The 23,615-nt window shown below is 41.3% G+C and overlaps 1 protein-coding gene across 1 annotated transcript in view; it reads right to left on the reverse strand.

Annotated features, from left to right (window-relative positions):
- Positions 1-7,126: 7,126 nt before the first annotated feature.
- PLBD1 (phospholipase B domain containing 1) overlaps positions 7,127-23,615 on the reverse strand; it is a 37,823-nt gene continuing 21,334 nt past the window's right edge. Inside the window, exons 5-11 of the mRNA XM_060777182.2 lie at positions 21,596-21,757; positions 19,738-19,882; positions 12,948-13,148; positions 12,703-12,843; positions 12,215-12,400; positions 10,827-10,933; positions 7,127-8,517 (exon numbers count right to left, since the gene is read on the reverse strand). Of these exons, the coding sequence (XP_060633165.2) occupies positions 8,350-8,517; positions 10,827-10,933; positions 12,215-12,400; positions 12,703-12,843; positions 12,948-13,148; positions 19,738-19,882; positions 21,596-21,757 (1,110 nt within the window). The 3' untranslated portion in view covers positions 7,127-8,349. The remainder of the gene's footprint in view (positions 8,518-10,826; positions 10,934-12,214; positions 12,401-12,702; positions 12,844-12,947; positions 13,149-19,737; positions 19,883-21,595; positions 21,758-23,615) is intronic.

A 23,615-nucleotide genomic window follows, 5' to 3' on the forward strand; every position in this document is an offset into this window, starting at 1 on the left:
AGGAGAAGCTGCTTCAGAAGCATCTGGAACTACTATTTGAGGAATGTCATTTTAATTACATTTTTGTAATTAAAAATACCTAGTTAATTTTTATTATTTCTGACAATTTCAGCCAGTGCTCTTTAACTTATGACAAATATGTTGTCTTTCGTTCAAGGACACTAGCTTTGAGACAACTCAGCATATCGTCATCCCCTCTTGCTATGTTCCTGGTGTCCCAATGGTCTGCAATGAACACCTAGAGAGACATTGAAAAGGCAAGGAGTAGCTCTAGAATTTGCCTTTCACTTTCCCATGACAAATGATCCGGCCGCATGAACAATGGCTTTGTGCCATCATCAGTTATCAGCAGAACAGAGCAGGTCTCTCACGCATGGTCCCTGCATGACTCAGTTCTGAGAGTATGCCAGCTCAGTCTCTCTGTTTGGTGAGTAATTGATGGGAACACAAAAATGTAGCATCCGGCACTTGTCCAGTGGATGCCAGCCAAAGATTTTTAGCGTACAGTTGTCTTACTGTAATTTTTTCTAATTTTTATTCATACAATTCCAAGAATAGTAATAGTGGCAGCATTGTGAAATCTATATGCACAACATTTTATAAGAGTTTAAAGTGGTAATATTAGGAAGCTGACGTATACACAGTGTGGTTTTGTTTTTTGATTTTTCTGATCAAGCTTTGGGTTACCCTAAGATTGATTAAGGTAAGGTTCGCTAAGCTTATCTGAAAGATAGCTTCCCCATCTCACATCATCTTTTACAAACCCTAACTATACAGGAATATTTGGTGTAACTTAAAAGTGCCTTCCACACCAAATGTAGAAACAGTAAAAAGGAGGGACATGTGAGTGCAATTTGCTGGCCAACTTGCTTCTTATCATCCAATTAACTGACTTCAGACACAGTTTTTTCTGCTTCAGTAGCGGCTCTTTATTTACATTTCATTCATTGCAATAACACCCATTAGCATGGTCATATGAAAGGGGGAGGAGCCAAGAGAAAGAACAAAATGGTGCCTGCTATATTTATACTCAGTTATCAGCTCATTAATTCAGCGTCCAACCTCCTAGTCTATTGCAACATCTTCCTTGTCTGTTCCACGCATGCTTCATTACAGTCCACAACTTTACTCTTTCATAGCTAGCAGCATTAACATTTTAAATTTGTACAACATATATATATCGACATTACTCTGATAGTGCAGGCTATCTGCCTTCAGTGTCTTTAAAAGTAATTACATAGGGCTACAGCAATGTTAAGACAGGATTCTGGATTTAAACGTTGGTTTCCTAAATATAACTGAAAATACCTATCAATGAAATCTACCATATTATCTATCAATGAAATCTCTGGCAATATTGAGAGAAGCATAACCTCATGAGTCTGTTATAAAAAAATGATGTGCTACCTCAACGACTTGGGGTTTCAATTCAAATGTTGGTTCCAACTTAAGTAGGTGAATTAAAGCAAGGCTGCACTTGCATTATGCATAGTTCCATATGTAGAATCTTGTCCTCCTTGGTTTCTGAAAGCAAGTCAGTAAGATGAATGAATATCATGTTGCAAAAAAAGTTTCTGTCCTACCAAAAGAAATTATTTTTAAAAGTTCCTAAAACCTGAACTTAAAAAAAAAAAGGAAGAGCCTCCTTCAATTCCACCATTTTTTATTGACCAGTCTTTTTTGAGAAATATTCTGGAGCATGTGATACAGAGGTTTCCGGGTGATATGGGTTATTTAGAATTTGGGACATTGTTGTGCAGTGGTTTCGGTCTTTCTTGGCTGGGATGAACTCAAAAAATTGTGCCTGAGGGCTTCTCTGAAGTCCTGGCTATTGGCCTGTGAGGGTCTTCCTTCTGGGTTCTGTTTTATTCCCCATGCTGTTTAACAGCATGAAACCCTGGGAGAGTAATCTGGAACTCTCTCCCCAGTTTGCCACGGTGTTTCTGGCCACAATTCCAAGTGCTAGTTCAACCTAAAAAGCCCTAGACAACTTGGGCTTAGGTTATTTCTGTTGGAATTCAACCCCACACTGCCCAAGTCTCTAGTCTTGAATGAGGAACATGTTAGTTAGCTTAGAATAGGCTGAGGGTTTCTTTTCCCCCCATGTCTCCTGTAGGACAGTTGGAATATATCTAATTTCTTCTCTCCTGTTTCTACTCTCATTCTGATTGGTTATGTAGAATGGACACTTTTCTAATGCAAGCCTTTATTTCTGACTTCTACTTTTACTTCTTAGTATGCTGTGTGATTTGAGATCTCTAATAGAATAACAGACTCATAGAGTTGGAAGAGACCTCGTGGGCCTTCCAGTCCAACCCCCTGCTAAGAAGCAGGAAAATTGCATTCAAAGCACCCTCGACAAATGGCCATCCAGCCTCTGTTTAAAAACCTCCAAAGAAGGAGCCTCCACCAAACTCTAGGGCAGAAAGTTCCACTGTTGAACAGCAATCACAGTCAGGAAGTTATTCTCTCTGCTTTGTGTAGTGATTGATTTTTCCCCTCTCTTTAAAACCTTAGAAGAGATGGTTTTTAGAGTAGCTCAGATCCAATTCTTAACTATTAGAGAAATGTAGTTATTTTTATTGTAATTAAACCTGATGTTATTTTTAAAACAGGACTCTGCATCTCTTGCCTGCCTAAGCTCTAAATTCTTTATAGCCACAGCACCCGGCACTTCACACTCTGTGAGCTGATTGCTCAACTTTTAGTATCCTGTTTGTATTTCGGATGCTCTGCTATGTTTTTGGGGTAGTTTCCCCAAACAATTTGAAGGAACATCTCTCTCTTTATGATCCTGTTAGAACACTACAAGAATTGAAGATGGCCTTTCAGTCTCACCACATTCTCAAGCTTGTTTGGTGGGAACGGGTGGTGGTGGTCTTTTTTTCGGTGGCTGCTCCCAAGCCCCTCTAAGGAGGCCAGGATGGCCCTGTCCCTGGTCTCCTTTTATAGGCAGGTAAAATGATCCTCTGCAATTGGGCATTTGTGGACAGATGAGAGGTAGGTTCTTGGAACAGTGCAATTGGAATTTGGGAATGGAGTTTTAATGCATTTTAACATTTAATGTTCAATGATTTTAATGATACACATTGGGTTTTTTTAAAAAAAAATTATTTTAATGCATTTACATTGTTTTAATTTGGGCTTTCTAATTGGCTTTTGGAGCTGCCTTGGTTCCCATACAAATGAAGTACTATACATACATGTGTCATTCTCTTGGTTTTATGGGTCTCCTCACTTGAGATACAGGCCTAGCAGAGTGCTGACAGTATGAGAAATGTTTAAAGTGCTGCTATTCTCATGTTTAGGATACAAGTTGGTGAGGAAGAATAACACAAATGGGTTGTATTTGGGCCAATATGCATGGTGTACAGATGATGGAAGAGAAGGATTTGTCTAGCTGCCTCTTTCAAGTGTGGTGCTGCTGCCACTTGGTGGCTTCTAACTGGACTGCAAGAATTGAGGGAAATCGGGTGAAAAATGTGCTTTCCGCGTTCCCTGGTGCCTGCTGGTCTATTTGTTCAGCTTCCAGGCTGCAGGGGTTTTGAAGGTCTAGAAGTTCACAGAAGGAAAGAAGGATAATAGCAGTCTTTGAAACGCATGCAAAGATATGCTCCCCTTTGCCTTGGTTCAAATAAAATCATTCAGAGAGAGCCGCAGGTGCTCTGTCACAATGTCTATGTATAATTTAACTACCAGCTGCTGCCAAAATGTCAAAAAAACCTGTTCCTATTCTGTGTTGAGGAGGGATGATTACTATAGTCAAGAACACAAAGAGAAATCAGAGAGGCAAGAGGCAGGTATGTCCAGCTGGGTCCCCGAAGGAGCTTTTTAAATGCACCTGAAAGCATATGGAACTGCTTCTGTGGTAAGTGTTGCTTTGGCACAGAACCAAAGAAAGACATTCAGAGGTGGTATTCAAGCAGAGATGTTCAGCACAGCCAAAATAAATGTGTGGGGAAAATTACATGGATTCTGGCCTCTCCCCGATCTGACTCCAATCACTCTCTTGCTTGTTGTATAATTGTGCCAAAGATCCTTTACAGACTAAAACTGTATGAAGAGATGTGGTGCACAGGGGACTCTTGACAGTCTTATCAAATTCTAGCTGAAGCCTGGCCTGCAGGCAGAACCCTCTCCCTCCATCTGTGTATTGAGGGCACAGTTCTGCTTACATGACAGCTTCTTTCCTTTTCTGTTATTCTGCTGCAGTAAAGAAACAGAACATAGGCTTGATTTGTGTTGCACTGATGGCTTCGGAAGTGGAAAAGAGAAGGATGAGACTTTTAATGGGTTAGTTATCCCTGAAGGCAATACATTTATTAGCCTGAGATGTATCACAAAATTTATTTTGTTCTTGCATTTGACGATTACGAAGTTATTCTTATTTCTCCTTCCATAGAACATACATATTGACTATCTCTCACTCCCAGCAGCTCAACATTTCCAAACTTGACTTAAACCTGCCTTCCAGTTTCAAGGCTCAGTATGTCCCTTTTCTTAATACATTTTTTCAATGTGAAACATTAGAAATAAAAAACAAAAGCTCACTGGTGAAATGACATAGTAGGATGATGAGTCCGTGAATTTTAAAAAGCATAGAAATACAAATACTAACACACTTTTGGCAACCAACATGCAAGACATTCCTATAGGTCCACCCATAGACTCTCCACTATTCTGTGATTATCCATTCCATTGCTGCTGGAGAAAAGAGACTATTGGAAAAGTATATGGCTGTATGCCACCATAGCCAAATGGAGACCACTAAGATCCACGGAGGTTCTCCAGAACTCTCAGTGGATGATCGTGCCAGGCCCGTAGCCAGGATTTTGATTCGGGGGGGGGGGGGGGGGGCGAGGATCTATCCTAGCAAACCTTTTGTATCATTATCCCAATACCCCCATGCATATGGGATGTATTGAGCATGGTGATCAGATCATGATGTGAATAAACATAACAGTTTAAATAATGTACCACCCTGAGAATATCGGGGGGGGGGGGGGGGGGCTGAAGCTCCTCAAGCCCCCCCCCCCCCCCCCCCCGGCTACATGCTTGGATGGTGCCATTAGTTTTCATCTAGCTCTGAAACCTACCAGTGACATACTGACAGTGGAAGGGGAATACACTATTGCAATGTAGCAGTGGGCCATGGAAAATGTTGGTCAATATGGTAAAAGAATACCAAACTCTGCAACAATAATAAAGATGAACAGCTAGGACTTCAGCATGTTTCATCTAGCACAGGCATGAGCAAGCTTCAACCTTCCAAGTGTTTTGGACTTCAACTCCCACAACTCCTAACAGCCACTAGGCTGTTAGGAATTGTGGGAGTTGAAGTCCAAAACACCTGGAGGGCCGAAGTTTGCCAATGCCTGATCAAGAAAAAAATCAAGAATTCAAAACCTTGCTCAGGAGCGAGCCATGTTTCAGTTGGTCCTAACAAAATGTTGTTAACTACCATTTTAATAAGCAACCAGAAAAGAAAAGTGGTGCTTCACATTTAAAGAAATGTATGCTATAGTGAATGTTTATTTATCTTGCTAAGTGAGGCTCTGAATTACCAGTGTAGTCCTGTGCATACAGCATCATCTTGGTTACTATGAAAACAGAGCCCTGACCCACTATGGCTTTGTCTATGTTTTAACTTGCTTCTATTTAGGATCACAGCCAGAGGGCTTAAATGCATGTAACTTTACCTGAAATATGTAAATATTTTGGACTGGACTACAGAGTTATGTTTGAACACTCTTGCCAGGGAAGACAGTTCATGCTAACTAAAATCTGTTTGGCCCATTGCTTAAGATAGTGTTTTGAGAGCTGCTTCTCCACAAGATGTTGCTCTATGCAAACCCAGATTCTAGACCAGTGGTTCTCACCATGTGGGTCCCCAGATGTTTTGGCCTTCAACTCCCAGAAATCCCAACAGCTGGTAAACTGGCTGGGATTTTTGGGAGTTGGAGGCCAAAACACCTGGGGACCCACAGGTTGAGAACCACTGTTCCAGATAATTATGTTTATGAATACAGTTTATGTAAAACCTCCAGGATTTGGTAAGTTAACATTGAAGAAATACTGTGAAAGATACAATTTTAAAACTATGCAGTTTTGGTCACAGGGTAATCCAAATGCTGCAAACCAGCCACCTGCAAAATAAAAACACACCTAAGTAATAAGCTATATATACAATGTAACAATGTATGCAATTAAAACCAGTTTACAACCAGTTGCTGTTATGACACAGAATGAATGAACCTTTCCCCAGTTACGTTGCAACTGCAACTTAACTTCCTCCACCTGCCCAAGGGTATTTCAACTAAACACTCCATTTAAAGTATTAAGTGGACTGTGATTAGAAATGTTTGTATCACATAAAAGTGGTTAACCATTCAGATGTCAAAACAATCCTTGGTGTTTCTGCTGCAATAGACATAATCTAGAAAGAGATTGAGAGAGAATACAGTATCTAGGAATATTGTCTTTCCTTGCACTGAACAAGTGTTTGGGATCATCCATCCCAGAAACAGAGAAAGAAAAACACCTCTCGCACACACAATCTGTACAGTCAAATGCCAACCAGTCTTTCCATTCAAAGCTTGGATTCTCATCAGTTCTTCACTTTTGAATTTTAAAGAGAATTTTTCTCAATTTTGGTTTCACTCACTGTGCAGCGTGAGTTGGAAGTGCTTTGATCTGATCTTGATATAGGTGAAAAGTTTGCTTGCTTTCTGTGATGTATGCAAAGAAAGCTTCTTACAGGCTGGTGGATTACTTCTCTTTTAAAACATTCAAGAACTCCAAGTTTCAAGATAGTGAATTGAAGCCAAAGTACGGATGCCAGTCACATTGAAGCCTTGTCTTACTCAGCTGCTAAGTATGCCTGCCCTGTTTGGCAGAAGTCTGCCCATATGAAGCAGGTGAACATAGCACTGAACAAAACATGCAGAATAAACACAGGATGTCGCAAACCTACACCTGTTGATAGACACTCACAAGCTAGTGGGCACTGCCCCCCCCCCCCCCCACCAATGTGCAATGGGAAGTTGCTGCTAACTATGAGAGAAATAAGGTTGAACACTGTGAAAGCCACCCACTGCATGGCTATCAGCCTCCTCCCAGTAATCAAGGAAAAGCTCCATGAGAACTACCACTCCTCTTAATGTCCCCCCAGCAAAAGCAAGAGTATCCCTCTCAGCAGCTAAACCAGGAAATCCCAATTGGATGGCACCCCACAAAGGTCTGCCTCCAGCGGCAAACCAAGAATGGGCAACTTGGAACTCCCTGAACAGACTCAGAAGTTGTTGGTTTTTTTTTCATGTCAGGAGTGACTTGAGAAACTGCAAGTTGCTTCTGGTGTGAGAGACTTGGCCATCTGCAAGGAAGTTGCCCAGGGGACAACCTGATGTTTTGATGTTTTACCATCCTTGTGGGAGGTTTCTCTCATGTCCCCGAATGGGGAGCTGGAGCTGACACAGGGAGCTCAACCTGCTCTCCCCAGATTCGAACCGCTCACCTATCGATCAGCAATCCTGATGACACAAGGGTTTAACCCATTGCGCCACTGGGGGCTCTGACTCAGAAGTGGAGTGGGCAAGATCAAAAGACAATCTGGCAAAATGGCACTACCTAAAAAAATCCTCCACCTTGTGCAACTGTGGAGCAGAACAAACAACTCTGCACCTGTATGCTCATTCACAATGCTCTGCCTCATGAACAGAGGAAGAATTGTTTAAATATACAGACTATGTGGTCGTTGTTGCCCAGTTTTAGATAAAAATTATTTAGCCGCTTATGCTCCTTCTATTTTTATCAGTTTTATACTATTGTATGCAATGCTTTGGACATGAAATAAATAAATTTTGAGGCCCCGTCTGAAAAAGAAGCACTGAATTGGTGCACTATATGCAAAAAAGTCTCACAGAGAGCCTATAGCAACCACATACATATAAAACTGGTTCCAGGAAATAATTCGAGTCCCTTTAGGGAGCTAAAGGTATTCCAAAACAAACTTTATAATAGTAAAGATTTCCTCCTCAGCCTATAACACACTTCACCAAGGATGGCAAGTTACCTTCTATGTTGTACAGAGGATTAAGAGGACTGCAGAAAGTGGATTTTTTTACTGCCGATCTGTGTGCCATTTTCTAATTTCTGCTGTACTTTCTTGTGAAGTTACTTCATTGTATCTCCACCTACTCCCAGCCCACGTAACACCAGTTAAGGCACCAAAGGTGGGATCTTGGGTTGCACTTTATTTGGTAAGCAGTAAAAGCATAATGAGAAAATCTCCCTCCCTCCTTCCCTCCCTCCCACACAAACACACATTCAATTCAGTTTCTGATTGTAGTTTCACAATACTGGCTTCATAGTGATGAAATCAAAATTATACGAGTCTGGCAAGCCCTGGTGTTTTGTCTTGTTGAAACGGCTCCAGTTGAAGATGGGCAGGCCTTCCTCCACAGGTGGGCCATTGATGGCATAGGCTGTAAACTTCATAGCCATATTGATGTCTGCTACCTGGAAGGAAGCACAGAGGACACCTTTGCAAAGCCATGACACAAAAGATGTTTCCTAAATAGGCCATGCCACTGCGTCTTTTCATCAAGAATCAGAAATGCCCAGAAATCTACTCCTTGTTCCTGTGTTTGCATCTAATTTTGTTCTTTTTAGAGATAGGCAAGGTACAAATCGGGAACTCCTCCTCCAGTTACATTTGTATGTTTGAAGGATACAGTGAGGGGTTGAGGAGCAATTTACAGCCCAGAGACTGTATTTTCTCTGTACAAACACAATCAGACACACCAAGACACTGGTGGTGGCAGCAGAAATTATCTGAATTATATAAAACACTTTGAACATCTCTTCTTTGGGATATTGGCCTAAATCCTACAGTTAATCAATTGGATTGACTTATGTGTTGACCAACCAATCAGGCATTGATTGAATTTGTTTAGTTAAGGTAAAGATAGAGGTTTTCCCCTGACAGTAAGTCCAGTTGTGTCCAGCTCTGGGGGTTGGTGCTCATCTCCATTTCTAAGCTGAAGAGCCGGCACTGTCCGTAGACACCTCCAAGGTCATGTGGCCAGCATGACTGCATGGAGTGCCACTACCTTCCTGCCGGAGTGGTATTGTTAGTCCTACTCTAGTTAGGACTAACAATAGGATCCTAGCCATTAGCACATGCAGAGCTCTTTGGATTTTAGTGTGTAATGGGTGTGTGCAGGGAACTACAGTGTCTTCAGAAGGATTCACCACAAAGCACTGAAATATTTTGAGCTAGTCCTGCTTATAAATATAATTGATAGGTTTCTGTCCAATACAAGGGGAGAGGAAACATTTTTCAAAGTTATCCATTGGTCCAAAATAAGGCTTAAGTCAAGGCAAAGCTGCCTGCTTTGATAGCCAGACTTTTCCTGACCTGACATCATGTGTAGCTAATGGTTACTTGGAAAAGACATGGATAGGCACCTGGCCAATGTATTTCACTGCTTCTGCTGATCCTGTACTTGGACAAGGAGGGAAGGGGCTAATCTAATCTCACTGGGGAGTTCCAATAGCCGAGGGGCCACCATCGAAAACGCCTTGTCTCTCAATCGCACCTGCAAAGGTGGTGGGACCGGGAGCAGGACCTCCCTAGCTGATCTTAATGCTCTAGCTGGCTCATAAAGGGAGATGTGTTTGGATTGATAAACTGGACCAGAACCATTTAGGGATTTATAGGCTAAAGCTAGCCCTTTGAATTAGGCTCGCTAACAGTCTGGCAGCCAGCAGAGCTGACATAACACGGGGTTGTGTGCTCCTTAAACGCCACTCCAGTGAACAATCTGGCTGTCACCCATTGGACCACTTGAGGCTTCCAAACAGTTTTCAAAGGCAACCCCACGTAGAGGGGTTCTCGATATTCTCGATATAACAAGGGTGTGGAATTGTAGTCCAAACACACATTTCCAAAGTCTGGAAGTTCTCCAGAGTGAGAGTTAAACTAAGCACACTGGCAGTTTGTGGCATGAAGCTTCAGCACTTCTATGTAACTACTTAACCTGCCAACTTCTGTATCCTGTCTCAAATACTTTTGGTTCGGTTTGGGGTTTTGTTTTGGCTAGTTAGTACTACTATTCCTTTGATTCTGAGACTTTGTTGATTGGAAGATCGCAAGCTTTGATTCTAAGAAAAAAATAATTCCTTATAATATCTTTTAGAATTTCTTAGAAACAAAAGTGGTGGCAAGCTTCCCTTTTCCCAGATAAGCAAGGTCTGGCCAGAACAAGGATGAAGAAGGGATGCTCTGTGCTGAGAAGTGCCGGGCTTCTTCCCACAGATGCCTGCCATCCCTGCTTCCTTTGGCAACTACCAAAAGCGACAAACAACAACCATGATGGAGCAGAGGAAAAGGTAGGACTTGGAGCTTCTATGGTAGCCTGGTAGAGGGTTGTATTGGGGAATATGCTGACAGGAGTCCTGGTGAGAGTGGGAAAATGTACAATGCTGTCTTGCAAACATGATTTTAAGATTTTCTAAGATTATTATATTGGGGGGGGGGGGAGTGCATCTCAGATTTGAATAAATATGGTACATCCCTAGCTTCTGTGCTGGAAGTTGTCTCTAAAGAAATCCCACATTTTCTGCTTTGAACTGGAATATATGGCAGTGTGGACTCAGATATTCCCGTTCAAAGCCGATATTGTGGGATTTTCTACCTTGTTATTCTGGATTATATGGCTGTGTGGAAGGCCCCTGAGATAATTGCAAGTGCATAAGAATCCAGGCAGATTTCTAGGTTTTTCCTTGGGCATCACTAGTTAGCGACTTCCCCTGGGATTCCTTACCTTAGTGTCATAACAACCAGCAGGAACTGGAGTCTTGAGGTTCAGATCTGCTCGACAGCAAATGGTATTGCAAGGATTGTTCCTTGCATAGGGCTCCTTCTTGTAGTCTAGGGAATAAAAGGGACAGAAGAGGAGTATGTCTAGTATCCCATGAGTGGCATCGGCAGGCAAACATTAACCCCACAGCTATTGCTGAGACCTCCAGAAGACCTCAATGGATGATATAATTTCCTTTTTTAAAAGAGCACAGAGGATTTTTCTGCCTGCTGCCTTTAATTCTCATAACTATTAAGGTTGGCTAAATCGAGAAAGCGGGAGTTCAGCCCAAGGGCAGCAAGTGAACTTCACTGGGAAGAAGGGACATAAGCTTGTACTGATGAAAGAGCCATCAGGAGGGAAGAGAGATGAATCATACATTCACTTTAAAGACAACTGCTTAGGATGGTATTCCAAGACAGATATTATGTACACCACATGAGGGACATTATACAGGGCAATCTCAGCTGCTCAGAATGCAAGTACTTCTCATTGGTCACAGGAATGGATATTTCTAGACGGGAATTTAAAAACAGTTCGGCTTGAGTCTTACTGGAGTGTATTTTGACATTAATAAGATTTAGAGAAGTTGCACAAAGGTTTTTCTTTCCTCTGGAGTGGGATGCACCATCACACATACCTTTCAATCAAAGATTTGAGAAGCTCTTAGGTGAGGAGGGCTAATTTTAATTGGATGTTTATTCCTCCTACTCAGCCCTGATTAATATGTATATATATAGAGAGAGAGCGCGCACTTTGGATAGCATAGGGAAGGCTTAACACCCCGTGATGCTTCCTTTGCTGCCTGTGACCCTGTTCAGAAGATTTCAGCTCACTTTCTGTCCCTTTGATAATTGGATTTTGAAAAATAATGGCTTGTTGTGGAAACAAAGATTGTTGATAAAGCTTCAGTGGAGCTACCTTTTCCCCATGATAACTCTTTTAGGAGTGAATTTTCCTTCCTAGAATGAGACTTACCTCATTTCCTGTTGTCTCAGCTCCGTTAGAACCATAGAATCACAGAGTTGGAAGAGACCTTGTGGGCTATCCAGTCCCACCCCCTGCCAAAAAGCAGGAAGATCACATAGTTCTTAACTATGAGTCATTTGTAAGCCAGGTATTTGTAACTTGGGGACTGCCTGTATTGGTATATAAATGTCAGCATCTTTCTTCCTTGTTTATGGCCAAAAACCTATCTAAGGAGTACTGAATTCCTTACGTAATTCCTCCAATATTGCTTGAAAAGATTAAGGGGCACAGGTCTTGGCAAAGGAAGAATCCCCTCTTTCTTATCATAAAAAGAGCAGAGAGAATATATCTTAAAAGACAGGGTTTTTAAAAAAATTACATACTGTTGTATCGCATGATGTATTTCATGGTCTCGATGTCCACAACCTTTCCTTGGTCCCGTCGGAAGATTTTTGCCCTGGGAGCCATTTCATAAGAATAGTCCAATCCGTATTTTTTAACATATTCAACATATCCACTCATGTTAAATATATTTTCATAGAAAGGGACGTTGTAAGATGGCCAGTATCCTATAAGAGGAATCAATATCATTGAGTAGATTAGCCAGAAGTTTTGCACACAGCTTGAATGCTCTTAAAAGATTTGAACTCCACTAACGAATGTGAAAACAAAATTCCTCCCTGTTTAGAGAATTCCCCAAATTGCTCACAGTTGACAGCACTTAGCTTGATAGGGGCACAAGCTAAGTGCTGTTGAAAATCAACAGCCATAAAACCAAGTTTCACTGTGGCAGGGTGAAGTACTAAGCAATCAATGTAGACAGTTATTTTTAAAAAGTTATACTAAATTACAGTTATAGTTAAGTTTCTACCTCTTCGGAGAACATTTGTCTGATCAGAATATTCGACGTGGTTCGGAATCTGTTCAATTACATAGAGGGTTCCATTATCAAGGCTCCTTTGCAATTTGACCTTGTTTGTATCCAAGACCATGTACTGATTGTTATAGGTGCCTAAGGGAAAACAGTGAGGAGACATTTAAATTTTCACTACATTTATAGGGAAAGATGGAAAGCAAAACATTTACGGAAAGAGAGTCCTCTTTGGGTATACCAACCAGAGTTTTCCTTTTCAAAGATTTCTCCCCAGGCTTTTCCGGAATCTGCCATCATGTTGGCAATGCGGACTCTCTGCCAGGCAAAGAGGCTCTCAGGTACAATTTGTCTCAGGAGAGTTAGGTTGTATACACTGTTGGTGGTCTGCAACATGATCAAGCCATTGCCAAGTATATAAAAGTCATCTAGAGACACCAAAAAACCTGAATGCAGAATAAAAGAATGTGGGTTATCTATAAGCAGATTCTTCAGAATCTTTATTCTAGCATTATTTTATTTTAGGTCTAGGGTCTACAGCTGAAAAAGCTGTTACAATAAGGGTTTCATTTTCTCAGCCACAATCTTATATAATTTATTGTAATTTATTACATAACTCAAGTTTTTTTTTCTTTTTTTGTGTGTGTATTGGTTTTTAGGCCTGTTCCATTGGATGCATTACAACAGCTCTAGTTTCTTAGATATGGTTAGATATGGGACGTCAGATTCAGCCACAGTAGTCCATGCTCTTGTTACATCTCAAATAGATTATTGCAACACGTTCTACATGCAGTTGCCTTTGAGGGCTATTCCGAAGCCAGGCTGCTCACCAGAGAGGCATAAAGAGAGAGGACATCCCTCCTGTTGCATCAGCTCCACTGGCTGTCAGTCTGCTACTGAGCACAATTCAAAGTGCTGGCTTTAACCTATAAAGCCCTAAACAGTTCCAGGCCAGATTACCTGTCCAAATGTATCTCCCACTACGAACTATCTCGGAGGTTAAGATCATGCAGGAAGGCCCTGTTCTTGATCCCACCCCTCTTGCAGGCGCAACTGGTTGGGACAAGAGACAAGGCTTTCTCGGTGCTGGCCTCTTGGCTTTGGAACTCCCTCCCCAAGGAAATTAAATCAGTTCCCTCACTCCTGACCTTCAGGAAGAAAGTTAAATCCTGGTTGTGGATATAAATGTAGTAAATTAATAAATATCATGGTTTTCTATGGGCAAGCATATGAAGACTGGTATATGTCATATGTTCTGTCCCACATACTAGAGCTGATAGGGCCAAAGTGGTGCCATTTTTGGAACCAGCAGGTCAAATATACACAGAAACAAGTCTAACATTTGAGGTACCAAAATGAATGTTGGCCAGAGATTAATACATTTTCAGCTCAGGTTCAGCCCAAGAAGATGGAAGCAACATCCTATGGAAGGGAAATATGTTGTTACATCCTCCCAAGTAAGAACTTTTCAACAGTGTATCAACTAGGTTGTGGTTTTCTTTGGAAGAGTGCAAACTACAAATAAACTGAAAATATAGATGGAGACAAACAGTATAGTCAACTTGTGAGTAGAAGATTAGTTAACCCGCTTAAAATACCCAGAGAGAGAGAGAGGGAGACTTCCTTGCAATGAACCTTCTTCTAATTCCCCGTCCCTCCCTTCCACACAGCCGTCCCTTCTCTTTCGTTAGAGGGAATGGGGTGCTCAACTAGCCTGATAATTCTCCTAGTCAGAGAGAGACTGCAGAGTTTTGCCAAGCGGGTTACCTCCCATAAAGAATCATCAATCAATAATCACTAATATTTATGGGCCATTACAGTAAGCAAACATAGTAACAAAAGGGGGCTTGCTAGCTGAGTAACATCCAGGAGAAGTTTGAAAGTTCAAGTACGCCATGGCCAAATGCATAGTATGAATAAACACACAGCAGTTTGCTAGTGTATCGGCTGGATCTGGAGAAGTGTTTGGTTCTTAATGAGATGTCTGAAAGCACTTTCAAAAGTTGTCTGTAAAAGGAGGGAGCAGAGTCATGCTGTCATGTGGGATGCAACTGCTGAAACAGGAAATGCCGTATTAAGTTATATTAATAGAAGAATAATGTATGAAGTTTTTTAATTGATGTGTTTTATATAGTACTTTAAATATAATTTTATATTTAAATTGCACTTGTTTTATCTGAATTCCATTCCCACTCGTTGCCCTGATTGCCCACTAGGGGCAGAAAGGAATGCTAGAAATGTAATGAACTCATACGTGTGCATAAACACGCAGAGAGAGTTCTAGTTCATACTGGTCAAGCTCTATTTAAAACCATGCTACTCAAAATGATAATCCATAGGCTGATACACTGCTTAAACCATTGACTGAGTTTCCAGGAAATAAACAGTTGCAAACAAATATGTCATTAGTACACAGTGCGTGTGTGTGTGTGTGTATGTGTTTACACCCCCTTCCCAACTAACAGCTTGAGATGCATAGATCTAAACTATTGTGTACAATTCTGGACATTGTATTTTAAGGAGAATCTTGACAAATTAGAGTATGTTCAAAGAACAAACACTGGAATAAAAGGATCTGACAACCAAATCCTGTGAAAAAGTTGTATGAGCTAGTAGGTTTGTGCAATTCGGCCAAAAGGCGTGCCATTTTGGGGTCCGTTTTTGGCTAACCTCTCATTCTGTTTACTGGGAAGTTTCTCAAATTGGAAGGATTGGTGCCATTTTCATTCGGCAAAGATTCAGCCCATTGGCCACAATGGGAAATTTCAAAGGCTCAATCCTCAGTCATTTTGAGGCCTATCTGCATGTAACCTACTTCAGTTTTAGACCTCATTTACAACTGCAGGCCTGCCAAGTTTCAGAACAATTCATCAATCCACTGATTTTTTAGAATTATTTCAAGTTTTTACCATAACATTTTTTAAAAATAAGACAAACAGCAAGAGAGGGTTCTGGGAATTATAGTTACCACTTGTGCCCATTCTCAGCCAATCAGAGCATGGAATTTTATTGGCTGAGAAACACAGAGAGAAAAACTTGAACTCCCATTGTGCTCTGAGAGGAACTCAGAGACTTTTCAATGCCCATCCCATGCAAGTGCTGCTGGGAAAGCGAGTTCCCAGCTTTGCCCTCTCTGGAGGAGCAGCCTAGGGGAACTTTTCTGCTGCCGGGGAGGAAAGAAAGACACGGCAAGATCTTCTCCAAGAGCCTCGTGGCAGACCTATCTCAGGTAAAATGCAGACTTAACGCCATCATCTCCAGTAGCTGATAAATCTTGATCTGTTTTGCTCAGCTTTTTGGTTCCCTCCTCCCCTTTCTGTTTTTGGGGATTACACAAAATGGACTACCAAATATTACAAATCACTTTCGGTCAAACCAGTTTGACTGGCATATGTTTCATGCTTCAGTATTGGCTATAACAGCTAGGAACTATGGAAGATGAGGTCCAACATCATCTAGAGCAGTGGTTCTCAACCTGCGGGTCCCCAGGTGTTTTGGCCTACAACTCCCAGAAATCCCAGCCACTTTACCAACTCTTAGGATTTCTGGAAGTTGACGGCCAAAACATCTGGGGACCCGCAGGTTGAGAACCACTGATCTAGAGGACCCACACCCCTTTCACAAAACAAGCTGGGAGCAGGAGACAATGTATAGAAGATGCTGCCACAGAAAGGAAAATTCAGCATCAGCTGCCATTGTTAAGTTCTACTCAGTCAGCTCTAATTACCCTGCACTATGAATGTGCTTATAGAAATTTGATGTAATCAAACTTGCCTACTTCATCAGTAATTAAGTGTGTGAGTGTGTGTGTCATCAATAACTCTCCATCCGAAATAAGTCCTATTATTCTATCAATGCTAACAAGAATGCTTCTGATTGCATCTTCTGAATCCCTATCATCTAACCACTCAACAGATATTACAGAGAATGCTCACAACTTGCAGCCTCATTCATCACAACCTTATTCATTAGAAGTGATCATTACTTCAAGTGCTTCCCAAAAGGGCAAGTCATGATCTGAAAGAAAATTACCTGCGCTGGATAGAATACAAGCACAAAACATAATAGAAAAAGAAGAAGTACCTAGCCAAAAAATGCATGTTTCAATGGAGGGCATTTTAGCAGCAGCAACAGAAACAGGACTGGTCCTATAAAATCTCAAGCAATGTTTAGACAGATCCCTTAAAATGTGATGTACACAAATACATTCTTTCAACAAATGAATAGAAACATTCTATAAATACCAGCACCAAAGGTGGATCTATTTGAGGAGAGCCCCACCCCTCTCCTCATTTCCTCTTCTTCACTTGTTCACCTCTTTCCCTTTACTTTATTTCAGGTAAGTATCAGCTTTCATGAAGTTCAGATATACTATTACATATGTATTAATTCTTAATCAAACACTGCATGATTAAACGTTTGAATTGTACACTGCTTTCATAGAAAAAGTAATTTTAACATGAAATGGAGCCCCCGGTGACACCGTGGGTTAAACCCGAGCTGCTGAACTTGCTGACCAAAAGATTGCCAGTTCAAATCCGGGGAGAGGGGTGAGCTCCCGCTGTTAGGCCCAGCTTCTGCCAACCTAGCCATTTGAAAACATGCAAATGTGAGTAGATCAATAGGTACCATTCCAACGGGAAGGTAATGCCGCTCCATGCAGTCATGCCAGCCACATGACCTTGAAGGTGTGTGTGGACAACGCTGGCTCTTCGGCTTAGAAATGGAGATGAGCACCAACCCCCAGAGTTGGACACAACTACACTTAATGTCAGGGAAAAGGTTTATTTTACCTAACAGGAAATGGGGTTCCATTGCTTTATTTTATTTTGTTTCATTTTATTTTTTGAAACCATGGTCAGATATGTAGGTCTAACACAATGAAAATGTCTGGCAAAATGTTTCATAGCCAAGAACTGTTCTCAGTACATATTATTTTCAAACAGTGTAATTTCAAACATGGCTATGGGAAAGTATAATATTGGTACCCAACTATTTAAATAAACTATCAGAAATTAATTATATTATCCAAATTGTTAAATATTTGGATGGTTTCCTATGTTTTGCAACTGAAGCCTGCATAATTTGAAAAAGCAGGCTACTATAAGTATACACCAGATCCAAATCCTTATATTGAATTGTGATGCCAAGCATTACTAGGCTGCCACCAAAATCACATACTATGTGGTCTAAAGAGAAGGTAGCTAATTCTACAATTACTTCAAAATAGAAGACAGAGCACTCCTAGGCATTATTACTATTATTATTATTATTATTATTATTATTATTATGTGTATTTATAACCCACTTTCTCTCCACAAGGAGAGTCAAAGCAGCATTGATGCAGTGAGTATCTTGAAGATTAAGGCCCATTCTACACTGCCATATAACCCAGATTATCAAATTAGATAATATGGATTTTATATAGCAGTGTAGAAGGGCCCTTAGACAACTGGAGAAATACAACTGCTTCCACGGGTGAAATCTGCAAACAAATTGTGTAGTCTACCTCATTTCTGATGATTGTAAACTTCCACTAATTCAAATCAGAAAAAATAATTTGAATTTAATTTTGTCTAAATTTCAGTTTTGTCGGGATCTCCCAATACAACAGTTTTTAATGAAATGTGATATGTTTTCATGAAATTGGAACCTGTCAAATCCAGGGGCGGCTCGTCCATTACGCGAAGTAAGCGGTCGCAGAACACTTTTTTTGCCAGGGGCGCAGAGGCACTTCTGTAAATGCCCCTTGATTGCCACTTGAGGAGCGCCCCCTCAGCTCACAACAGCCCTAGCAATCCGGGGGGAGCCTTGGCTTTCTTGCCTCGCTGCCGGGCGATCCTCTTCCCAAAGGGGCCGGGCCCTTGAGCCTCGCCTAGCCCCTCTTGTTCCTGCTCCACCCGGCCACCGGGTGCACGAGCAGAGCCGGCGCTCAATCGTTCTCCGCATTCGATCCCTTCCCCATGACCGGCTCCCTTTCCTGATCCCCGGCGCTCCACCCGCCTTCTCTCCTCTCCCCAATCTGCGGGTCGGCCAAGGGGCGGAGCCGCCATGCCTGGCCCACTTCGGGTCCGGAGGAGTGTCTGAAGACCCCAGTGTGCGCACCAAGAGTCTCCTCTTCTCCTGACTTTCTCTTCAGCCATTGGGACCAAGAGAGAGAGAGAGAGAGAGAGCCCCTCCGGCTGGAGGTATCTCCCACCTCCGCTCCCTCCTTTGTTTTTGCGCCTACCTTCTGGAAAGGTGGGCATCTCCACCTCCGTCTCTCTCTCTCTCTCTCTCTCGGTCCCAATGGCTGAGGAGAAAGTCAGGAGAAGAGGTGACTTTTGGTGCACACGCCGGGGTCTTCAGGCACGCCTCTGGACCCAAAGCGGGCCAGGCAAGGGAGCAAATGCGGCAAGTGTAATTACTGGGATGTATAGTTCACCTACAATCAAAGAGCATTCTGAACTCCACCAATGATGGAATTGAACCAAATATGGCACACAGAACTCCCACGACAAACACAAAATATATATCAATGATTGGTTGGGGGGGGGGGGGGGCGCCAAAATACTGTTTGCTTACTGTTAAAAATTACCTAGGGCCGCCTCTGGTCAAATCTACTCATTTGTTTTTGTTTTTGTTGTAATTTAGATTAGGATAGATGGTGGTGCTAATACTGTATTAGTTTACTTTCTGAACATGGAAATATTAAAAAACACAGAAAGATTTAAAAGTCCAAAAGGGTATACATAAAAAGCCTTTGGTATGCTATTCATTTCTCTGTATAAATGCAGGATCAGGGCTAGAACCAACAGGGAGAGTGGAAAACAGAAGGTATTACTAAAACACAGAAGTCTGGAAGGGGGCCCAAGGCCTGTCTGTTATACTTCTGCTTTCTTTCTGTCCATGGGAGCAAAGAAGCTGGGCTACTTCTTACTCCACCCCCCCCCCCCCACACCCCACACCCCAAACTGCTGTCTCATTCTCCTCCACCAACACAGGCAAGATGCAAACATCGAAGTTTATGGTGTTCCTTTCATATATTTGGGTTACCTGGATAACTGCTGAATGAGGCACGGCCTGTGCTTGTTTGTGGATCATCGATTCTGAAGTCCCAATGCTTATAGATTCTCAGAGTGGCTGCATATGTGAACCAGCTAGAATGAGCAAAGTAGATATTCTCATATCCAGGAAGAACCTAGAAAAGAGACACAGGATTATGGTATGTTTAAACCCATGGCTGTTGTCCTGTGGGGTTCCTCGGGGTTCTGTTATGTCCCCCATGCTGTTTAAACATATACATGAAACCACTGGGAGAGATCATCCAGAGTTTTGGAGTTTGAGGCCACTTATATGCAGATAACACGCAACTCTACTATTCCTTTCCTACTTAATCCAAGGAAGCAGTCCTAACCCTAAACCAGTGTCAAGTCATCAGTAATGTGCTGGATGAGGACAAACAAATTGAAACTTAATTCAGACAAAAGAGTGGTATTCCTGGTCAGTTGGAAAGCAGATCAGAGAATAGGGATCCAGCCTGTGCTGGATGGGGGGTCACACTCCCCCTGAAGATACAAGTCCACAGTTTGGGGGTCCTCCTGAACTCGGCACTGAACCTGGAGGCCCAGGTGTCAGAGGTGGCCGGGAGGGGCTTTGCACAATTAAAACGTCCGCACCAACTGCGCCTATTCCTTGGGAAGCCAGATCTGGCCACTGTGGTACATGCCTTAGTTACATCCCATCTGGATTACTGTAATGCACTCTACGTGGAGTTGCCTCTGAAGGGTGCTCGGAAGCTTCAGCTGGTCCAAAGAGCTGCAGCCAGGTTGCTCACTGGGGCAGGCAACAGAGAATGGATACCCACCCCCCACCCGCGGTTGCAGCAGCTCCACTGGCTGCCAGTCTGTTTCTGGGCACAATTCAAAGTGCTGGTTATGACCTTTAAAGCCCTAGATGGTTTAGGTCCAGGCTATTTACCCTGGCCCTGAAATCTTCACGAGAGGCTTTTCTCTTGGTCCCACCTCCATCTCATCTTGGTTTGTGGGAATGAGAGAGAGGGCTTTCTCTGTGGTTGCCCTTCAACTCTTCAGACAAAAGAGTGGTATGCCCTTCAACTCTGGAACTCCCTGTCCAGGGAAGCCAGAATGGCCTCTCCGTTGCTGTCCTTCTGGCTGCAAGCTAAAACCTTTTTATTCAAACAGGCATTCAAAGAAGAAGGTTTTTAAGATCATATCAGGGGCTGTTGTGATTTTATGTTTTATGTATCTAACCTGATTTGTTTTAATATTAATTATGTTTAATACTGCTTTAATATTTGTGTAATTGTATATTTTAATTTGTATTGTAATTCTTTTAACTGTGGACTGCTTTGAGTCTCTGTATGGAGAGAAAAAGCGGGATATAAATAGTAATAATAATAATAATAATAATAATAATAATAATGTTCTATCTGAGCCACTACAGCTAAACCTGTTGCTTTATTTATTGCAACATATCTGATCTATCCAAGTACATTTATCTTTTGAAGCAAATTAAAATTAAAATTAGTAAATTAGACAGCTGAATCTACCGATTTTTAGCTAATACTTTCAGTTCCTGATCTTAGCCTGTTAGTAGTTTGAACACAATCAGTAGAAGAAACTTAACTCCTTCCTGTTTATTTTCAATTAATTTTTTTATCCATATCAGAATATATTCCATCTGGTTTTTATATAAACAATTTTTAAAAAGTTAAGTAAGTATTTCATAACCAATTTGCATGAGATTAATATATCAATGCTGAGCGTTCATGAGGCCTATTAAAATTGAATTAATGCAAAATTTCATTTTGAGAGCCTGAAAAATAACTAAGAGTAAGTTCCATCACTCCTTTTAGTCCTACAGGTAGAAACTGGAATGCTGTTGTTCTTACCTTGATCAGAGCTGAACAATGGCCCATATCCCCCTGGTATCGCTGGATGCCTATTGGTAATATATCATCAATGGCCACTGCTTTATCTGAGAATAAGGCAGGAATAAGGTCAAGGAGATCTCCAACTGCATTCAAAAAACTAACTTGAAAAGCACTGAGAGGCTAAGGGAAGAGATGGAGAGAGAGAGAAAAATCAGGTTCATCCTAAACATGCCAAGAAGAGATTAATGCTGACATGTTAGCTTTACAAGCAACATTTTAAAGTTCTCATCATGGAGTAACTAATTGCCCAAACACAGCATAGGAAAGCATAATTCAGATGACAGTATTATATGTCAGCATCAAATCAGCATCAAAGTTCGGCACTCAGCCTCACATACGCAGAGGAAAACATTATTGTAGATTTCTCACTGGTTGGTCAGACTTTATTTTATGTCTAGGAAAGTAGGAATGCTGGATCAGGAAAGCATGAGGTGTTACAGAACAAATTGAGTTGGCAAATGGACAGATGGAAAAGACTTTTTAAAAGGCATATGGATCTCTGAAAAACAATAGGCAGATGATACTGTCCCGAACCCATATTGTGAGAGGGAAAACAAGCAATGGACTGCAACCATCTTACAGAACTTTGCCAGATGTCCCTGATGGGGGTCAAAAACAGGTGTGTATAGTTTACACTACATTTACAGAGACATCCAGAATATGGTGAAACACACAACTATAACAGATTGTATTTTATTTGTTCTTACTGTCATTTTCCTTTGTGCATAAATTAATTCTCTTCACTAAGTTTTACTTAGAATACAGGATGAACAGAATAAATAAATGTTTTTAATCAACTGACAAGTCAACTTGTCAGTTTTTAATCAACTGACAAGTCAGCACGTCCCCCAAGTACTTTAATAATGATTTGGATCAATGCCAAAGTAACAGAAGAAGATTGACAATGTGTTTGATCTGGCCCTGATTTTTGCATAAGGTAAAAGTTTTCCCCTGAAGTTAAGCCCAGTCGTGTCCAACTCTGGACTCATCTCCATTTCTAAGCAAAAGTGCCTGCGGTGTCCATAGACACCTCCAAGGTCACATGGCCAGCATGACTGCATGGAGTGTCGTTACCTTCCCACCGGAGCGGTACCTATTGATATACTCACTTTTGCATATTTTCGGATGGCTAGGTAAGACTGACAAGGCAAATCAGTCTAAGTTAGTGCTATTAGTGATTGGGGTGAGAATTATTACTATGAATTGAAGAATCTATTTAGGCAAAAGGGAGTGGGGTTGCTGAATTTGTTCAGCTTTTATTTTGAAATGCTGCTTACACTGTTTTTAATTAGAGTTGTTCTAAAAAGGAAGGGTTTATTTATTTTTAATTTTTTTTACTATTTTTAAGCCATACTTTGTTTCAACCTATACTTACAGATGATTTGTATGAAAAAGATAAGCATATAAATTGAATGAATGAGCAAATGAACATCAAAAGCAAATGTCTGGACAAGGAAGCTTTTCACTTCCTAGTCCAGACAAGCAACTCATCTTGTGACTAAGCTGATAACATTGGCAGGGCATATTTTTGAGACATTACAGCTAGATGTCAGAATATTATTTTAATCACAAATCATCAATTTGAAGCTCACCTAATTTTGAAATTCTGTTGGATATTTCCACAGAATTTCAAAATTCCACAGCATATGTACAACGAAATTGATTTATGTGAGACATCTAGAAAACACTCTTCCAGTTAGTATGTTCAGTACATTAGCATTACCACAGAGTAGGTAACATTCTAGACCTATATTACTAGTCACACAGGAGGAAAAAACATTTGCTCAGAATTAAAAAAAAACATTCTGCGAAACAGCAGGATTTTGAGGAAGAAAAAAGATGTGCTGTATTTCTTTTGGAAAGATGGGATGTTTTCTATCTCCAATAAATGCACTTATTATGCAGCATAGAATCGTAGAATGATAGAGTTGAAAGAGACCTCGTGGGTGATCCAGTCCAACCCCCTGCCAAGAAACAG

This window comes from Anolis sagrei, chromosome 5 (genome assembly GCF_037176765.1).
Source record: "Anolis sagrei isolate rAnoSag1 chromosome 5, rAnoSag1.mat, whole genome shotgun sequence".
NCBI lineage: Eukaryota > Metazoa > Chordata > Lepidosauria > Squamata > Dactyloidae > Anolis > Anolis sagrei.